Source organism: Thamnophis elegans, unplaced genomic scaffold (assembly GCF_009769535.1).
Source record: "Thamnophis elegans isolate rThaEle1 unplaced genomic scaffold, rThaEle1.pri scaffold_128_arrow_ctg1, whole genome shotgun sequence".
Classification (NCBI taxonomy): Eukaryota; Metazoa; Chordata; class Lepidosauria; order Squamata; family Colubridae; genus Thamnophis; species Thamnophis elegans.
The window spans coordinates 74,939-93,310 of NW_022473598.1; the positions used below are offsets into that span (position 1 = coordinate 74,939).

Genomic DNA, 18,372 nt, shown 5'->3' on the forward strand with positions numbered 1-18,372 from the left:
GTGGACTTCAATTCCCAGAATTCCCCCGTGGCTGACTGAAGAATTCTGGGAGTTGAAGTCCACAAGTCCCCAAATTTGGAGACCCCCGGATGAGATAATCCTCAGTTCTGATCTGGTTGCTGCTTTCTTCCCTTCTTTAGGCTGCCCAAAATGTGCCTCTTTATTGATTGTCGTCAAAACTCATTTTTCCCTTCCTTCCTTTTTCTTTCTCTTGCCTTCCTTTCTTTCTTTCCTTCCTTCCATCCTATTTATTTCTTTGCTTACTCTTCCTTTCTGTCTGCCTTAATCTTTTCCTTCCTTCCTTTTTCTTCCTTTTTCTCCTTTCTTTCTTTCCTTCCTTCCTCTTCCTTCCTCTTTTCTTCCTTTCATCCTATTTTTTTCTTTTCTTACTCTTTCTTTCTGTCTGCCTTAATCTTTTCCTTCCTTCCTTTTTCTTCCTTTTTCTCCTTTCTCCTTTTTCTTTCCTTCCTTCCTCTTCCTTCCTTTCTCTCTTTTCTTCCTTTCATCCTATTTCTTTCTTTTCTTTCTCTTTCTTTCATTCCTCTTTCTATTTGTCTTTGTCTTTCTCTTTTCTTTCCTTCCTTTTCTTTTTCTTTCTCTCTCTCTTTTTTCTTTTTTCTTTCTTTTTCCTTCCTCTTTCTTTCTTTCTTTCATTTTTCTTTTCTTTCTCTTTCCTTCCTTCCTTCCTTCCTTCTATCCCCTTTTTTCTTTCCCCTTGCCACAGAAAGAACGGACTTTCTCATTTTGCGGCACCATCGAATACATGGCCCCCGAGATAGTACGGAGCAAAAGTGGACATGGCAAGGTGAGAAGCTTGATGTAAAATTCTCTAAAACAGGCCAGAAACCAAATTTCACAAGTATTGAGAGAAAAAAACGGAGGCAGCATTAATTTATCTGCGCAGAAGCTTTGGATAAAAGCTTTTTCTAGTAGAGTGGGAGACACACTTAGGGGGAGCAAGTGGAAGACAGCAAAGTAGAATACAGGTAATCCTCGACCTTACGACCAGAATTGGGACCAGCATTTCCATGGCTAAGCAACACAGTTGTTAAGCGAATCATCGTCCCAATTTTATGACCTTGCTTTTGCCAGCTGTTAAGCACATCACACAGTTAAGGGAATCATTCCATTGTTAAGTGAATGCAGATCCCCCTTTCCCTCCCCCATTCATTTTGAGTGTCGGAAGCCAGCAGGGGGAGGTTGCAAACGGGGATCATGTGACACCCCCCCCCCTGGCCTGAATTTTCACCATGTGACTATCCACGTCATGCCAGTCGTAAACGGGAGGACTGGCTGTCCGTCTCCTTTTTTCAATGCCGTTAGAACTTCAAGCAGTCGCTAAGCAGATGGTCGTAAGTCAAGGACTGCCTGCATTCTACCAGTTCAGTCCCGAGTTGACGTTCTCTCTCTCTCTCTCCCTCCTTCCCTCCCTCCCCCCCCCTCTCTCTCCCCCCTTCGCAGTCTGTGGACTGGTGGAGTTTAGGAATCCTGGTATTTGAGCTTTTGACGGGTGCGTCCCCTTTTACGCTCGAAGGGGAGAAGAACTCGCAGGCGGAGGTCTCCAGGTGAGGCGGGGGCGAACTGGAAGATTTGGGGAGACGGGAGGGGGGGCAGGTAGCCGACGAAATGAGGGGCAAAACCGATCTAGATAACAAGAGCGACGGAAGTTCTTAAAAGGAATTTGTCCCTGCTCCTTCCAACTTCTCGAGCCTTGGTGGCGCAGTGGTTAGAGGGCGGTACTGCAGGCGACTTCTGCTGCCTGCCAGCTGCCGGCAACTTGCCAGTTCAAATCTCACTAGGCTCAAGGTTGACTCAGCCTTCCGAGGTGGGTCAAATGAGGACCCAGGTTGTTAGGGGCAAGAGGTTGACTCTTGCTTGGAGAGGGCTGTAAAAGCACTGTGAATTCTTTCCTTCCTTCCTTCCTTCCCTCCCTCCTTCCTTCCTTGTGGTTAGAATGCAGAATTGCAGGCTAACTCTGCCCACAGCCAGGAAGTTCGATCCTGACCGGCTCAATGTTGACTCAGCCTTCCGTCCTTCTGAGGTCGTTAAAATGAGGACCCAGATTGTTAGGGGCGAGAGGCTGACTCTGTAAACCGCTTAGAGAGGGGCTGTAAAAGCACAGAGAAGCGGTATATAAGCCTTGAGTGCTGTTGCTATTCTAGACGGATCCTGAAGTGCAGCCCCCCTTTCCCGTCGCTCATCGGCCACGACGCTCGCGACCTCCTCCAGAAGCTCCTGTGCAAAGACCCCAAGAAACGCTTGGGATCCGGCCCGATGGGGGCCCAGGAGATTAAAGAGCACCCCTTCTTCAGGGTAAGGTTTGCGAGTCCTGCGCCCCCCCCCCCCCTTGGAGACGTTGGGCAGGGTGGATTCCTGGCCAGCCTTTCCCTCCAGAGTCCATTTCCCAGAGAAATTGTGCCTGCAAGGATTGGGAGAACCGATTATCCCTGCACAATGCCTAGTTTATTCTGCTTTGTTGGGATTTTATCTTTGTTTCGAGCCTCAGTGACTTTTAAGGTGTGTGGATTTCAACTCCCAGAATCCTCTAGCCTGCATTTTGGGAGTCAAAGTTCACCCATCTTCAAGTGTGCTGGCTAGGGGATTCTGGGAGTTGGAGTCCACCCCTCTTAAAGCATGCTGGCTGGGGGATTCTGGGAGTTGGAGTCCACCCCTCTTAAAGCATGCTGGCTGGGGATTCTGGGAGTTGGAGTCCACCCCTCTTAAAGCATGCTGGCTGGGGGATTCTGGGAGTTGAAATCCACCCATCTTAAAGCCTGCTGGCTGGGGGATTCTGGAAGTTGAAGTCCCCCCATCTTAAAGCATGCTGGCTGGGGGATTCTGGGAGTTGAAATCCACCCATCTTAAAGCAGGCTGGCTGGGAATTCTGGGAGTTGAAATCCACCCATCTTAAAGCCTGCTGGCTGGGGGATTCTGGGAGTTGAAGTCCCCCCCTCTTAAAACATGCTGGCTGGGGGATTCTGGGAGTTGAAGTCTATCCATCTTAAACCTTGCTGGCTGGGGGATTCTGGGAGTTGGAGTCCACCCATCTTAAAACATGCTGGCTGGGGGATTCTGGGAGTTGAAATCCACCCATCTTAAAGCATGCTGGCTGGGAAATTCTGGGAGTTGAAATCCACCCATCTTAAAGCCTGCTGGCTGGGGGATTCTGGGAGTTGAAGTCCCCCCCTCTTAAAACATGCTGGCTGGGGGATTCTGGGAGTTGAAGTCTATCCATCTTAAACCTTGCTGGCTGGGGGATTCTGGGAGTTGGAGTCCACCCATCTTAAAACATGCTGGCTGGGGGATTCTGGGAGTTGGAGTCCACCCGTCTTGAAATTGTTGAGGTTGAGCAACACTGAGTTGGTTTATCTCTGCAGCCTAGTTATATCTTCTCCCCAATTATTTTTTTTCCTCCCCTCCAGTCCTTGGACTGGGATGAATAGCAGCACGCCGGATCAGGCCGCCGTTTAAACCCCTCATTCGTCACGAGTTGGACGTGCGAAACTTTGCCGAAGAATTCACCAGCTTGGAGCCCATCTACTCTCCGGCGGGCACCCCTCCCAGCCTAGACCGTGTCTTCCAGGTAGGTCCCCCTACAAATGCCATATTTTGCAATGGTATTGCAGATGGCAGCCCTCATTTTATGATTTAAAAAAAAAATACCCAGCACTTAGTAAGCATTACGGCAAAATTGCGGCGAAAGTAACAAAAATAACAAACAATGGGTTCATTGGAACCACTGCAGCATTCACAATTACAACTCACTTAACGGCCACCGCAAAAAAGCACCATAAAATCGGATGTTATTATAACCGGCATAGGCAGGCGGTCGTAACTTGAGGACTCTCTCAGTCATTGGATAGGGTTCATTGAAAGAAAGTGTTGGTGAAAAGATTTAATATTGCAGTAATCGGTTGGTGATCTGTTAATCCTGGCAGTCATGTTCTATCAGTAATAATATTTGTGGCAAAATGAATTATTATTATTATTATTAATATTTTTTATTATTTTATATCATAAATTTCCATTTCTAGATTGAACAGTGTATTTTCTAGGTGCCAACGTGTTAACTTATTAACATCATCATAATCATTATAATCATGCACATATAAGCATATATACAATAATATCAATTGTTGAAAAGTATATTATCTTCCATTATAATATCAATGATATAATCATCAAAAAAGGTGGCTCAGTGGCTAAGATACGTGTTCAGAAAGGTCGGCAGTTTAGCGGTTCGAATCCCCAGCGCCGCATAACGGAGTGAGCTCCCGTTCCTTGTCCCAGCTTCTGCCAACCTAGCAGTTCGAAGCAGGTAAAAAATGCAAGTAGAAAAATAGGAGCCACCGTTGGTGGGAAGGGAACAGCGTTCCGTGCGTCTTCGGCGTTGAGTCATGCCAGCCACATGATCACGGAGACGTCTTCGGACAGCGCTGGCTCTTCGGCTTTGAAACGGAGATGAGCACCGCCCCCTAGAGTCAGGAACGACTGGCACATATGTGCGAGGGGAACCTTTACCTTTACCTTTAACCATCAAATATTTGCTAATCATTTTTTCTTCTCATCTACTCCATATTTCACATAAATCCACTCCTCTAACCTCTGTATCTGTCAACTAACCATTTGTAGAAAAAGTTCCCAGGTCACAAAATATTCCGAGTTTCCTTTTTCTTGATTTTTAGAGTTAACCTATTGACAAAATGAACTTAAGGGTAGGGAAAACATCAGGTTAATCAGTCTCGTCCCAGAGCAGGCACCTTGGGAAGTTGTAAAGTTCAAGGCAATAAAATTTAAAATTCATTGGTCCAAATTGTCATTTTGCTGCGTTGGGATTTTTCTACGTATTCAAACGTCCTGGATGAGGGACCCTCAAATAACTGGAACGAGGGAGAATTAAACCAACTTAAGCCACAGAGAGAAGGAAAGCCATCGGAGAGATTTTGAAAAGGAAAAAAAAAATCTTTCCGAGCGGTTTAAAAAATTGCCGCCCGAAAAATTGTGGTTTTCGCTTAGAAACCAGCTGGGTTTTGTTTGTTTTTTCGCGATCTAAAATCATTTCAGGAAGCCCCTTGCGCGCACTTACTCATCTGCGAAGACGCTGGAACAGAATAACAGTGCAGTTTTTTTTTTCATGGTGGTGGACTAGATTCTTCTTTTTTTTTGCTTGGCGAGTTTCAAAATGTTCTTTTAACTTCCTCCTTTTTCTTAGCAACCAGCCAGCGACGGTGTGTGTAAGTTTTTTTTGCAGCCAGGGTGAAATTTCTTTGGACAAAATGACACCCCAAGAACTGGAGTCCTCTTAATAATTCAAAAGAGATACTCACCTTCTACATGAAAATGTTTCTCAACTTAACAATCATATATTTAGCAACTGTTCAAAGTTACAACAGGCCCTCAAAAAAGTGCATATGATGGGCTGACGAACTATTGCAGCTTCCTTGGGATGGGGGGGTGTCATGTGAACAAAATATGGGTGCTCCATTCACTTGAGAGAGCCGAGGTGGCGCAGTGGTAAATGCAGCACTGCAGACTAATTAGCAATTAGCAATAGTTAGACTTATATACCGCTTCATAGGGCTTTCAGCCCTCTCTAAGCGGTTTACAGAGTCAGCATATTGCCCCCAACAACAATCCAGGTCTCATTTTACCCACCTCGGAAGGATGGAAGGCTGAGTCAACCCTGAGCCGGTGAGATTTGAACAGCCGAACTGCAGATAACAGTCAGCTGAAGTGGCCTGCAGTACAGCACTCTAACCACTGCGCCACCTCGGCTGACTGTTATCTGCAGTTCGGCTGTTCAAATCTCACCGGCTCAGGGTTGACTCAGCCTTCCATCCTTCCGAGGTGGGTGAAATGAGGACCCGGATTGTTGTTGGGGGCGATATGCTGACTCTGTAAACCGCTTAGAGAGGGCTGAAAGCCCTATGAAGCGGTATATAAGTCTAACTACTATTGCTATTGCTATTTGAATTTGATTCTCCCAACGAAAGACGGATGGGTCAGAAAAATAAATGATGGGGATGTGTTCTGACGAAAGCCGAGACAAGCGTAAAATGGAATGTCCTTTAATAACAAAACCAGAATCTCGGTGGCTGAAAGCCAAGTAAACAAACAGATAAGGATCTTGGCAGCAAGTCCGACACTTTGGCAGCAATTCAAACTAACTCTGGCAGCAATCCAGCCTGCCAAGTTAGTTTCTCTTTAGTCCAAGCGTTGACTTCTGCAAGAAGGGCGTGGCACAAGCAGTCTCTTTTATAGTCTGGAGAGGAGCTTAATGACCATCAGCCGAGTGTAATTACCTCCGGTTTTTCTCTCCAAAAGGGATACTCCTTCATTGCCCCGTCAATCCTCTTCAACCGTAATGCTGTGACTGCTGACATACTTGAAGCAGCGTACGACGGAGAGCGTCCCGGAAGGTCTGCGGTGGCCCGCAGTGCCATGATGAAGGTAAGGGGGGGGGGGGGGAATTGTCCTCAGAAGGAGAAGCAGGAAGCCATAGGAGAGGGGGACTGCAGACTCAGACAGTGAGGAGGTTGGGGAGGCACCTGGGGCAGTCCTGGTGTCTGGGGAAGGCTCTAAGGAGGGTTCTGTGTCGGAGGCAGAGAGGGGGCCAGGGCCATCTGACAGTTATCAGCTGCCTTCGGAGTCAGACATCAGTGAGGCAGAAGAACAGTGGAGCCTGTTCCCAGTGTGTGCATGTGCAGAGTTGCTAGACACGAAGGGAACAGCTAAAGAACAGGGGTTGACTTGGGAGTAAAGCCACAGGTAGACGGTGAATGGCCCCTCCCAGAGGAAATAAAAGAGGAGCGAAAAGGGAGTGGAGTTTGCAGGAGACCATGAGTTCGATTAATTAGTGTGAAGATTTGTACGTGACTCTCCTGGCGAAGCATTTTCTTGTACAACGTTTGGAAGATATCGGCCTGGCAGCTCTCCAAGCCTGATAAGGTCTGTGGTTGTAAAAACACCCTTAAAAGACTGTTGGCTGGGACTTTGTTGGACGGGAATGAGAGGAAGTCACATGAGCTTAATCAAAAGGGGTTTTATCAGGACAAGGAGTCTGCTTCATGGAGCAGACAGTGGCTGTGGCTCGAATTCGGTTCACACAACTTGCTTCAAACCCTGCGATGGGGATATCCAAACGGGGGCCTCAAAAAGTTTCCCAGATACAGGTAGTCCTCAGCGTATGACCGCAACGGAGCCCCAAATTTTTGTTGCTAAGTGAGACGTCGGCTTTAAGTGAATTTTGCCTCATTTTTATGAGCTTTCGTGCCATGGGTTGTTAAGGGAAATCACTGCCTTTAAGTTGTTAAAGAGAATCTGACTCCTCCCCCCCCCCCCGTTGATTTTACGATTTGCTTAACGACTGCCAGGGCTTATGACTGTAATTTTGGAGTGATTTATGGTCGTAGGTCAAGGATTATCAAGATCAAGGAAGTCAAGGAAGTTGAAAGTCAAAAGTTTTCACGATAGTCCAGGCATTAATTGGATCCACAGAGTTTGTAAGCATTTGTGGTCATTTAGAAGCCAAATTAAGTGATTCTACTTGCAATGCTAAGAGCAAGAATCACCCGTCTCACTTACTAACTTCCCTGCTTCTCTCTCTCCTTTCTCTCTCTTTCAGGATTCTTCGTTCTTCCAAAAATATGAGATGGATTTGGTGGAGCCCCCACTGGGGGAAGGAAGCTTCTCCGTCTGCCGCCGTTGCCAACATCGACAAAACGGGACGGAATATGCGGTCAAAATCATCAGCAAAGGTAGTAAATTTTTATTTCCTTTCTCCAAAGGGCTTTTTGCCACTCGCTAGCCTCATCCATCCAGAAAGGTTCTACTTTATTATTTATATTTATTTTTTATTTTATTTATGTATTTATTTCATGTTTTATATTTATTTCATGTTCGTATCTTTTATATTTCCCATTTCAGATTTATCCATATTTATTATTTTATATTATATTTTATAATATAATATTTAAAATGTTATATTTTATATTTTATAATATTTTATAACATACATTTTATAACATTTTATAACATTTTATAATATTTTAACATTTTATAATAATATTTTATAATATTTTATATTCTATAATTATAATATTTATATTTATAATATTTATAATATTTTTAACATTTTATAACATTGTATAATATTTTATAATATTTTATAATATTTATATATTATATATTATTTACATTTCATTTTATATTTTCATCTTTTATGTTTTAGATTTATTTATATTTCATTTATATTTATTTTATATTATATTTTATTTATTATTTTATTTATTGTTTTATTTATTATTTTATTATTTATTATTATTATTTATTATTATTTTATTTATTTATTATTTTATTTATTTGTTTAGTTGTTTTGTCATTTTATTTTATTTATTTTTTATTTTATTTTTGGTTCTTTTTATGCCGAGTCGATCTCGGGTTTCTGACCCCAGAAACTCCTGTTTGGACGCAGCACGCAAAATGCTCAGGGGAGTCGGTGAGCAGGGGCATTTATACATGTGGCCTCAGTCAATCAGGAGGGACCGATGGAAGCAGCCAATCGGAAATGCCTTCTATCGCTCCGCCTTTTAAAGGGGCCTTTTGTCCCTATCCCAACCTGCGACAGCCGAAATTCATCTCTACGGCTAAGAACTCAGTCCAATCTTGAGCCAGATTTAAGTGGGTGGCCGGGCTATTAATATCAGCCAGCAAGGAAAAAAAATCCATTTTCAGTCCTGTTTCTCCCCCGCGTCGAAAGAGAAACCGATGCAAGGTGTGGGGAGGACTGAGAAACTTTCTTGCTCCTGATGGGGCTGTGTTCGAATCCCTGAAATCAACAATTCTCCCCTTGGCGAGGTCAGCGGTGCCACTAAGCTAGCTGAAGAGGCCGTCACCGGGTTAAAACTGACGCTGCGTGAAAACGAGGGAGGATGATGGGGTGCGAAGGCTACGAGATTGGCGGGGGGAGGAACTTTATAGTTGTGGAATGGGACATGGGGGCTCAGTGGTTAAGACACTGGGCTTGTCGATCAGAAAGGACGGCAGTTGGGTAGTTCGAATCCCTAGCGCCGCGTAACGGAGTGAGCTCCCGTGACTTGTCCCAGCTTCTGCCAACCTATCAGTTTGAAAGCAGGTAAAAAATGCAAGTAGAGAAATAGGGACCCCCTTTGGTGGGAAGGGAACAGCGTTCCGTGTGCCTTCGGCATTGAGTCATGCCGGCCACAGGACCCAGGAGACGTCTTCAGACAGCACTGGCTCTTCGGATTTGAAACCGAGATGAGCACCGCCCCCTAGAGTCGGGAACGACTAGCACCTATGCGGTAGGGGAACCTTTAGCTTTACCTTCAGTCAGCTGCGATGGAAAGTGGCACCTTTCTCCTCCTTTTCCCGGTGCAGGATGGAAGTCAAACCCAGCGTGAGGTGGCGGCTCTGCAGATCTGCGAAACCCACCCGAACATTGTCAAACTTCACGATATTCATCACGACCAGGTGAGGATCCTCGTTCTTGGAGAGGAAGCCCTTCGAGAAACGCAATCTAGTTAAGGACGAAGAGGTTGGAGGCTGAGATTTGTTTTGACTCCGATCCCAAACAACGACAAGCCCTTTGTAGTTAACGAAACGTTCCCTTTATTAGGAGCACTGACAAAAAAGTTTCTCTCTCACCGCAGGCTAACGAGTCTGGCCAGCAGGGAGATGAATAGTTCTCTGCCACATCTATTCATCTCTGCCCCTGCCTTTTATCCCCAGAGCTAGGGTGGGGCTTCGCTAGCAGCGGTAGTTCTTCCGTCCCGAGGACCGGCCCATAGATTTCCACTGTTTCTCTCCTCTACCATATCTATTTATCTCTGCCCCCTGCCTTTTATCCCCAGAGCTAGGGTGGGGATTCGCTAGCAGCGGTGGCTCTTCCGTCCCAAGGACTGGCCCATAGATTTCCACTGCTCTCTCTCCTCTGTCATATCTATTTATCTCTGCCCCCTGCCTTTTATCCCAGAGCTAGGGTGGGGATTCGCTAGCAGCGGTGGCTCTTCCGTCCCAAGGACTGGCCCATAGATTTCCACTGCTCTCCTCTCCTCTGTCATATCTATTTATCTCTGCCCCCTGCCTTTTATCCCCAGAGCTAGGCTGGGGCTTCGCTAGCAGCGGTAGATCTTCCGTCCCAAGGACCGGCCCATAGATTTCCACTGTTCTCCTCTCCTCTGTCACATCTATTCATCTCCGCCCCCTGCCTTTTATCCCCAGAGCTAGGGTGGGGCTTCGCTAGCAGCAGTGCCTCTTCCGTCCCAAGGACCGGCCCATAGATTTCCACTGTTCTCCTCTCCTCTGGCTTATGCACATCTGTGTGTCAAGCATTGGGCCAAGCTGTTCCTCCTCTTCCTCATCGGCCACCTCCAGACCTGGGGGCTGTTGACTCTCCATCTGAGAGCTGACGGACGGCCCAGGCTCCGCCTCTGTCTCTCTCTGACAGCTCCATTCCCTCTTCCGCCTGCTTTCTTAGTTGTTCTCGTCTTCTGGCAGCTCTGCACATGCACACACTGGGAACAGGCTCCAGCTGTTCTTCTGCCTCACTGAGCTCCCACTCTGCCTCTGACGCAGAGCTGTCCTCAGCCCTCCAGGACTGGCCCATGTTCCTCCCCAACCTCCTCAATGTCTGACTCGGCTGCTGAGCAGAGCTGGCCGTCGGCGGGCCTCAACAGCCGTTAAGTACCAAGGCGCCGCTGTTATGTCCCCATTTTTTGTCCTTCTTTATCCGTAGTATCACACGTACCTGGTGATGGAATTGCTGAGGGGCGGGGAACTCCTGGACCGGATCAAGAAGAAGCAACACTTCAGCGAATCGGAAGCCAGCCAGATCATGCGCAGCTTGGTTTCCGCTGTCAGCTTCATGCACGACTCGGGAGTGGTACATCGGGACCTCAAGCCCGAGGTACGCTAGGAAAAGGGGCGGGCTGGGCTCCCAGGGAAGATGCTTGGTGAAAGAGCCCAAAATTGCATTTCAAGAGGTTTTCCGTTTTTAACCCGTCAATGTTTGGTTTAAAATTGAATTATAAGATAGCAATGTGTCCTGACCCCCCTCCTTGCTCGTTCAGAAATGACAGCCAGACAGAACTTCAAAGTTTACCAGTCCCGGCTCGAGCTGGCTGCGAGCCCAAAATAAACATAGGTAAATTCTCTGGCAAAACGTTAAACAGCAAATGCAAAAACAAACTCTCACGGCAAACCAGGTTTACCGAAAGCAAATCACTTATCCAAGTGCTTCTTTGAATCATGAATATGAACAGGAACGGAACGGAACTAACGAACAACGTTGACTTCTGCAACTAAGGCGTGGCACCATCAGTCTTTTATCCACAGGAGGAGATCCTAAACGAGCCCCAGCTGCTTGTTATCTTCTCCTGTGAGCATCCTGAAACCACTCACAGGAGATTTCTGTGTCCGTCTGATAGCAGCAATGGCACTTAGATTTATATACCGCTTCACAGGGCTTTACAATCCCCTCTAAGCGGTTTACAGAGTCAGCCTCTTGCCCCCAACAATTCTGGGTCCTCATTTTACTGACCACAGAAGGACGAATGGCTGGAGATGTTACTACTTGGAACTTTGACAGCTTTATGTTGCTAAGTGAGAAAGTCCCTAAGTGGGTTTTGTCCCCTTTTTGACGGCTCTTCTTGCCGCGTGGGCTAAGTGAATCCCCGTCGTCGTTAAGTTAGCAATCCGGCTGTTAAATGAATCTGGCGTCCCCGTTGACCTGGCTTGTCGGAAGGTCGCAAACGGGAACGGCCGGACCCCGGGGAACGCAGCAACCGTCGTAAATGCGAGTCAGTTGCCAAGCGCCTGAAGATAAACCACGTGACTGTAGCGATGCTGCAACGGTCGTTAAGTGTGAAAAATGCCCCCTCGTCGCTTTCTTCGGCGCTGTTGCCAATTCAACGTCGAGGGCTACCTGTAATTCTGTGGTCCCTTTGCTCCTAGAATATTCTCTACGCAGACGAGTCGGAGGGCGCCCCCGTGAAGGTGATCGACTTCGGCTTTGCCCGTCTCTGCCCTCAAAATTCGCAGCCCATGCAGACCCCCTGCTTCACCCTCCAGTACGCGGCCCCCGAACTTTTGCAGGACGGAGGCTACGATGAATCTTGTGATCTCTGGAGCCTGGGGGTGATCTTGGTAGGTTGAGCTTGTCGAAAGGGATGGGGAAAGTTGTTCCATAGGCTGATAGGTTATAAATGAGGGGGGGGGGGGTCCTTGGTGGTTTCTAAGATGGCTTGTTTTCTTGCAGACGTCTCGTGACCCAACTAGGTAACATCATCAGGGCTGGAAGGGAATGGGGATTGCGGAGAGGAGATCCTTGGTGCTCTCTGAGCTTGGTGGTTTTCTTGCAGATGTTTCTTGACCTGTTTCCCTGAAAATAAGCCCCCCACCCCTAAAATATTATGATGATTAGGGGGCTGGAGACTAAAACACATGAAGAACGGTTGCAGGAACTGGGTAGGTCTAGTTTGATGAAAAGAAGGACTAGGGGAGACAGGATAGCAGTCTTCCAATATCTCAGGGGTTGCCCCAAAGAAGAGGGAGTCAAGCTATTCTCCAAGGCACCTGAAGGCAGGACAAGAAGCAATGGGTGGAAACTAATCAAGGAGAGAAGCAACTTAGAACTAAGGAGACATTTCCTGAGAGTTAGAACAATTAATCAGTGGAACAGAAGTTGCCTCCAGAAGTTGTGAATGCCAACACTGGAGGTTTTTAAGAAGTATTGGATAGCCATTTGTCTGAAACGGTATAGGGTTTCCTGCTTAGGCAGGGGGTTGGACTAGAAGACCTCCAAGGTCCCTTCCAACTCTGCTATTGTATTTGTATTTAAAGGAATGTGCAGCAATTTCTTGGGGGGGGGGAGGAGGGAGAAGGGGGCAACATGGCCCACATATCCCACATGGATGGCGCCTGCCATCCACATGGAATGACCTCCCGGAAGCCGCTCTTAGTGGCGGCCGCAAAAATAGCGGCAGTCCCAGAGACGCTAGGGCTGGCAAGAGTGTGTCAGAAATAGAACTTTCTGCCCTCTCTGGACCAGCTGATCTGTGGGCTGCGGGCCGAGGTTAAGGGGGCCTCCTGCACCTCAAAAAAAATAAGACCTCCTCCTCCTTCTATACTGATGATGTTACTTAGTTGGGCCATGAAACGTCCGCAAGGAAACCACCAAGGTCAAAGAGCACCAAGGACCCACAGTTGTCCTCTTCCTCCTCCTCCTCCTCCTTCTACATTTTACAACAAACCCCATTCCTTTCTAGCCTGATGATGTTCCCTAGTTGGGTCATGAAACGCCTGCAAGAAAAAAAATCCAAGCAAATAGCAATAGCAATAGCAGACTCATATACCGCTTCATAGGGCTTTCAGCCCTCTCTAAGCGGGTTACAGAGTCAGCTTATCACCCCCACAGTCTGGGTCCTCACTTCACCCACCTCGGAAGGATGGAAGGCTGAGTCAACCTTGAGCCGGTGAGATTAGAACCGCCGAGCTGCAGATAACAGTCAGCTGAAGTGGCCTGCAGTACTGCACCCTAACCACTGCACCACCTCGGCCCCAAGTTTTTGTAATTGTTTGGGGGGGGGGCATTGAGGGGAACCAGGGGGTCAGGACAGTCAACGGGCTGAAGGCGCCATTCAGCCAAAGCGGGAAATCACCCTGTTTAATCTTCTTGGGGGGGGCATCCCTTTTACCACCACCCTTCGAGGTAGGACAGGCTGCAAGTCATACAGGGGAGACGTGATGTTGCTGTGTGTCCCCTTCTGCTCATATGCTCCTCCTCCCTTCCAGTACACCATCTCTGGCCAGGTCCCTTTCCACAGTAGCCAGGAAGGCAGCGCCATCAGCCACGCGGCCGACATCATGCACAAAATCAAGGAAGGGCAGTTCTCCCTGGAGAGCGAGGCTTGGAAGAACGTGTCCGAAGAGGCCAAGGAACTGGTTCGAGGTGAGGGGGGGGATGGACAGCCGGGCGTGGGAATGGGGGAACCTTCCGGGGGGGGAGAGCATTGGGGGGTCCTACGTTCACACAACACCACGCTTAAATCAGGTCAGGTCAATCAGGCCTAATGCCCCTAGTTAAGGATTTGATGGAATAGCAATAGCTCTTAAGACTTATATGCCGCTTCGCAGTGCTTTACAGCCCCTCTCTAAGCGGTTTGCAGAATCGGCCTCTTGCCCCCAACAATCTGGGTCCTCCTTTTACTGAAGGACGGAAGGCTGAGTCAACCTTGAGCTGGTCAGGATTGAACTGTTGGCTGTGGGCAGAGTTTGCCTGAAATGCTGCATTCTAACAGGGAGGGAGGAAGGAAAATAGCAATGGCCCTTAGACTTATACCGCTTCACAGTGCTTTACAGCCTCTCTAAGCGATTTACAGAATCAGCTTCTTGCCCCCAACAATCTGGGTCCTCATTCGATCGACCTCGGAAAGGACGGAAAGCTGAGTCAACCTTGAGCCGGTCGGGATCGAACTGCTGACAGGGCAGCTTGCAATACTGCATTCTAACCACTGGGAGGGAGGGAGGGGGGAGGGAAGGGAGGAAGGAAGGAAGGAAGGAAGGGCAATAGCATTTATATACTGCTTCAGTGCCTTACAGCCCTCTCTAAGCGGTTTACAGAGTCAGCCTCTTGCCCCCAACAATCTGGGTCCTCATTCTACCGACCTCGGAAGGACAGAAGGCTGAGTCAACCTTGAGCAGGTCGGGATCGAACTGCTGACAGTGGGCAGCTTGCAATACTGGATTCTAATCACTGGGAAGGAAGGAAGGAAGGAAGGAAGGAAGGAAGGAAGGAAGGAAGGAAGGAAGGAAGGGCAATAGCATTTATATACCACTTCAGTGCCTTACAGCACTCTCTAAGCGGTTTACAGAGTCAGCTTCTTCCCCCAACAATCTGGGTCCTCATTTGACCCACCTCGGAAGGACGGAAGGCTGAGTCAACCTTGAGCCTGGTGGGATTCCAACTTCCAAAGTGCAGGCAGCCGGCAATCAGCAGAAGGAGCCTGCAGTACCGCCCTCTAGCCACTGCGCCACTGCGACGTTTGCTGTGCAAACCCAGCCCGTTTGGGTGACTTTTAGGATTAAATGTGTGTGGTTGAGATGTAGAGAAGAGGTTAAGTGGGTTCGGGCGTGTTGTGTAACACCGCCTGTCCATCTCACGGCGAAGAAGGGAGCAGAGGTTTCACCACCGGAGCAACTTCTGCATTGTAGCAGCGACGTTGTTCCAAGTTTTTTTTTTAGCACAAGTCACGAGGGTTTTCAATTTTACCAGATAATCCTCACCTTACAGACATCCATTTAGTGGCCGTTCGACGTTATGGCGGCCCTGGGAAAAGGTTGTTCGGCGAATCCCGTGTCCCCGCTGACTTGCCTTGTCAGAAGGTCACCAAGGGGGGATCATGTGACCATGGGGGGGAGGAGAGAAAGCTTGCAAGGGTCGCAAGTGTGAAAAAACGACCCTTGCTCGCTTTTTCTAGTGCCGTTGCAGCTTCGATCGGTCGCTAAATGGACATTTGTAAGTCGCAGACTAATTGTACCGTGTTTCCCGAAAATAAAACAGGGTCTTATTCTTTTGACTCCGGAAGAAATGCTTGGTCTTATTTTTGGGGAGGTCTTATTATTTTTGGTGTGCAGGAGGCAGAGAACGTGGTCACCGCATGGCTACTGCTGCGTTGCAATATTTTCGGGGAGGGCTTATTTCTTTGGGGCGGTCTTATTTTCAGGGAAACAGGGTAGTGAAATAGGGGAGGGGGAAAGACACCGTTGCGTTGGCCGAGGAGGAGGCTTTTGTGATTTTAATCTCATCTGTCCGTGTTTGGCCAGGTCTCCTGACGGTCGACCCCGCCAAGCGGTTGAAAATGTCCAACTTACGGTACAACGAGTGGCTCCAAGATGGCAGCGCCCTCTCGTCCACACGCTCATGACACCGGACATCCTCGAGAGCTCCGGGCCCGCCGTGCGAACGGGCGTCAATGTGACGTTTATGGTGAGAGTATACGGTTTTGAGGCTGGGGGATTCGGTTTCCCTCCCCCCGAGGGGACGGATGGGATGGGACAAGGTGTGATTGTATGGGAGAAGGTTGTTGAGTGCCATCTAAAAACTATCAGCCCCCACCCCACCCCCTTCAAAGCAATCTCTGGATTGGGGAAAAAACATGATTTCTTAGCCTTTGGAGAAGGCAAAAATGAAAAAAAATATTGGCTGCATCTTAAAACAGGCTTACCCAGTTTATATAACTCAGTGTCCTATATTTATGAAATCAATCATATCATCTATCTATCTATCGCTAGATGATATATAGCTAGATGATATATAGATATAGATATAACTGGATGATAGATATAACTAGATGAGTTATATCTATCACAAGATGATAGATAGCTAGATGATAGATTAGAGCTAGATGATAGATGATAGATAGATAGATAGATAGATAGATAGATAGATAGATAGATAGATAGATAGATAGATAGATAGATAGATGGATGGATGGAAGAGATGATAGTTGATAGAGATGATGGATGGATGGATGAAAGAGATAGATAGATAGATAGATAGATGGATTGGTGTATGGAGTAGATAGATAGATAGATAGATAGATAGATGATAGATAGATAGATAGATAGATAGATAGATAGATAGATAGATAGATAGATAGATAGATAGATGATAGATAGATCAGTGTCTATATCTATGGTTGAGTGTCCTATAGAGAGACGTGGTGGCTCAGGGGATAAGACGCTGAGCTTGTCGATCAGAAAGGTCAGCAGTTCAGCGGTTCGAATCCCTAGCGCTGTGTAGCGGATTGAGCTCCCATTCCTTGTCCCAGCTTCTGCCAACCGAGCAGTTCGAAAGCACGTAAAAAATACAAATAGAAAAATAGGTGGGAACAGCGTTCCATGCGCCTTCGGCATTGAGTCATGCCGGCCATATGACCACGGAGACGTCTTCGGACAGCGCTGGCTCTTCAGCTTTCAGAGATGAGCACCGGCCCCTAGAGTCAGGAACGACTAGCACATATGTGCAAGAATCTTTTCCTTTACCTATATTAATTTTTGCTTCAAAAGATGCATTAGGAATTATTTTCCATTTAGGTCTTGTTTTCAGGGAAATACGGCACTGAATGCATCCATCTGATTGACAATCTTAACTGGGGCTTATTTGGGGGGTAGGGCTTATATTACAAGAATCCTGAGAAATCATGCGAGGGCTAATTTTCAAGTCTTATTTTGGGGGAAACAAGGTATGTAATGTGAAAATATATAAACAAAACTATATTTTTTTAAAGGAAACAGAAGGCAATCCTTTTTTTGATATATATAAAAAAATTAAAACAACATTTTCTCTCTCTTGTCGTCTAGGCCTTCAATAAGGGAAAGCGCGAAGGTTTTTTTCTGAAAAGTGTGGAAAACGCCCCTCTGGCTAAACGGCGCAAGCTGAAGATGTCCAGCACCGGTGCTGAGGGTCGCCGAAGCAGCAGCTCCTCCTCTTCCTCCTCTTCTTCGGGGTCCTCCTCCCGTCCCCCCAAAGCCAAGATCCCCACCATTCGCCACGACCCCCCCTCGTAGCAGCCGGAGGGGGGGGGGGGCGGGAAGGGGGCGAGCACTGAAACGCTGGATGGGAAAAGGGGTATTTATTGTCTATGTTTGCTGTCTGGGGAGCGTCGGGAGCCCGGCTTCCACTTCCCCATTTCAAGCCCACCCACCCGCCATGATGTGACACTTTCATTCAGAAATGGGGCAGGGGGGGGGTTGATTACCACGAGGACGCAGCCAAGGGAGGTTTTGCTACTCCGAGCTGTTTTTAATGTGGAGAGCGTCACCATTTTATTTCCTACCCAGTCTGGCGCTTTTCTGCATGCCTGTTTCCCCAGCCCTCCATTGGGAATGAAATTAAGACTGTTGTAGAGACAGGCTGCCATTTTCCAAACTACCAGCAGAGGGCAGTGGTCCTCTTCGATGTCCCCACCCCACTGGTGGTGAGCTGCGTTATTGCAAATCCATACCTGGGATTATTTTAAGACAGACAGTTACTTTAATGGGATTGTTTTTTTTTAATCAGGGTCGGTAGCATTTAATTTTTTTTATAAGATGTTAATAGGAAGGGATTTGACCTTCTGAGGCCAAAACTGCATTCTGGAGAAGGAGAATATTTTCTCCCGCTTTACAGGTAGTCCCTGATTTACAACAGTTCATTCAGTGACCGTTGAAGTTACAACACAGGGAGAAAAAGGATTTACGACCGTTTTCAAGTTGCGGCATCCCACGGCCACATGATTCAGATGCTTGGCAACTGTCTCATATTTACGATGGCGTAGTGTTCCGGGGGTCACATTTTGCGACCTTCTGATCAGC

General features: G+C 47.4%; 1 protein-coding gene across 1 annotated transcript in view; it reads left to right on the plus strand.

Annotated features, from left to right (window-relative positions):
• RPS6KA4 (ribosomal protein S6 kinase A4) overlaps positions 1-18,039 on the plus strand; it is a 29,415-nt gene extending 11,376 nt beyond the window's left edge. The window contains 14 exon segments of the mRNA XM_032238349.1: positions 725-805; positions 1,462-1,565; positions 2,163-2,313; positions 3,423-3,435; positions 3,438-3,583; positions 6,325-6,450; positions 7,625-7,757; positions 9,353-9,489; positions 10,754-10,924; positions 11,971-12,162; positions 13,810-13,966; positions 15,841-15,927; positions 15,930-16,003; positions 17,380-18,039. Coding sequence (XP_032094240.1) covers positions 725-805; positions 1,462-1,565; positions 2,163-2,313; positions 3,423-3,435; positions 3,438-3,583; positions 6,325-6,450; positions 7,625-7,757; positions 9,353-9,489; positions 10,754-10,924; positions 11,971-12,162; positions 13,810-13,966; positions 15,841-15,927; positions 15,930-16,003; positions 17,380-17,586 — 1,779 coding nt within the window. The 3' untranslated portion in view covers positions 17,587-18,039.
• The last annotated feature ends 333 nt before the right edge of the window (positions 18,040-18,372 follow it).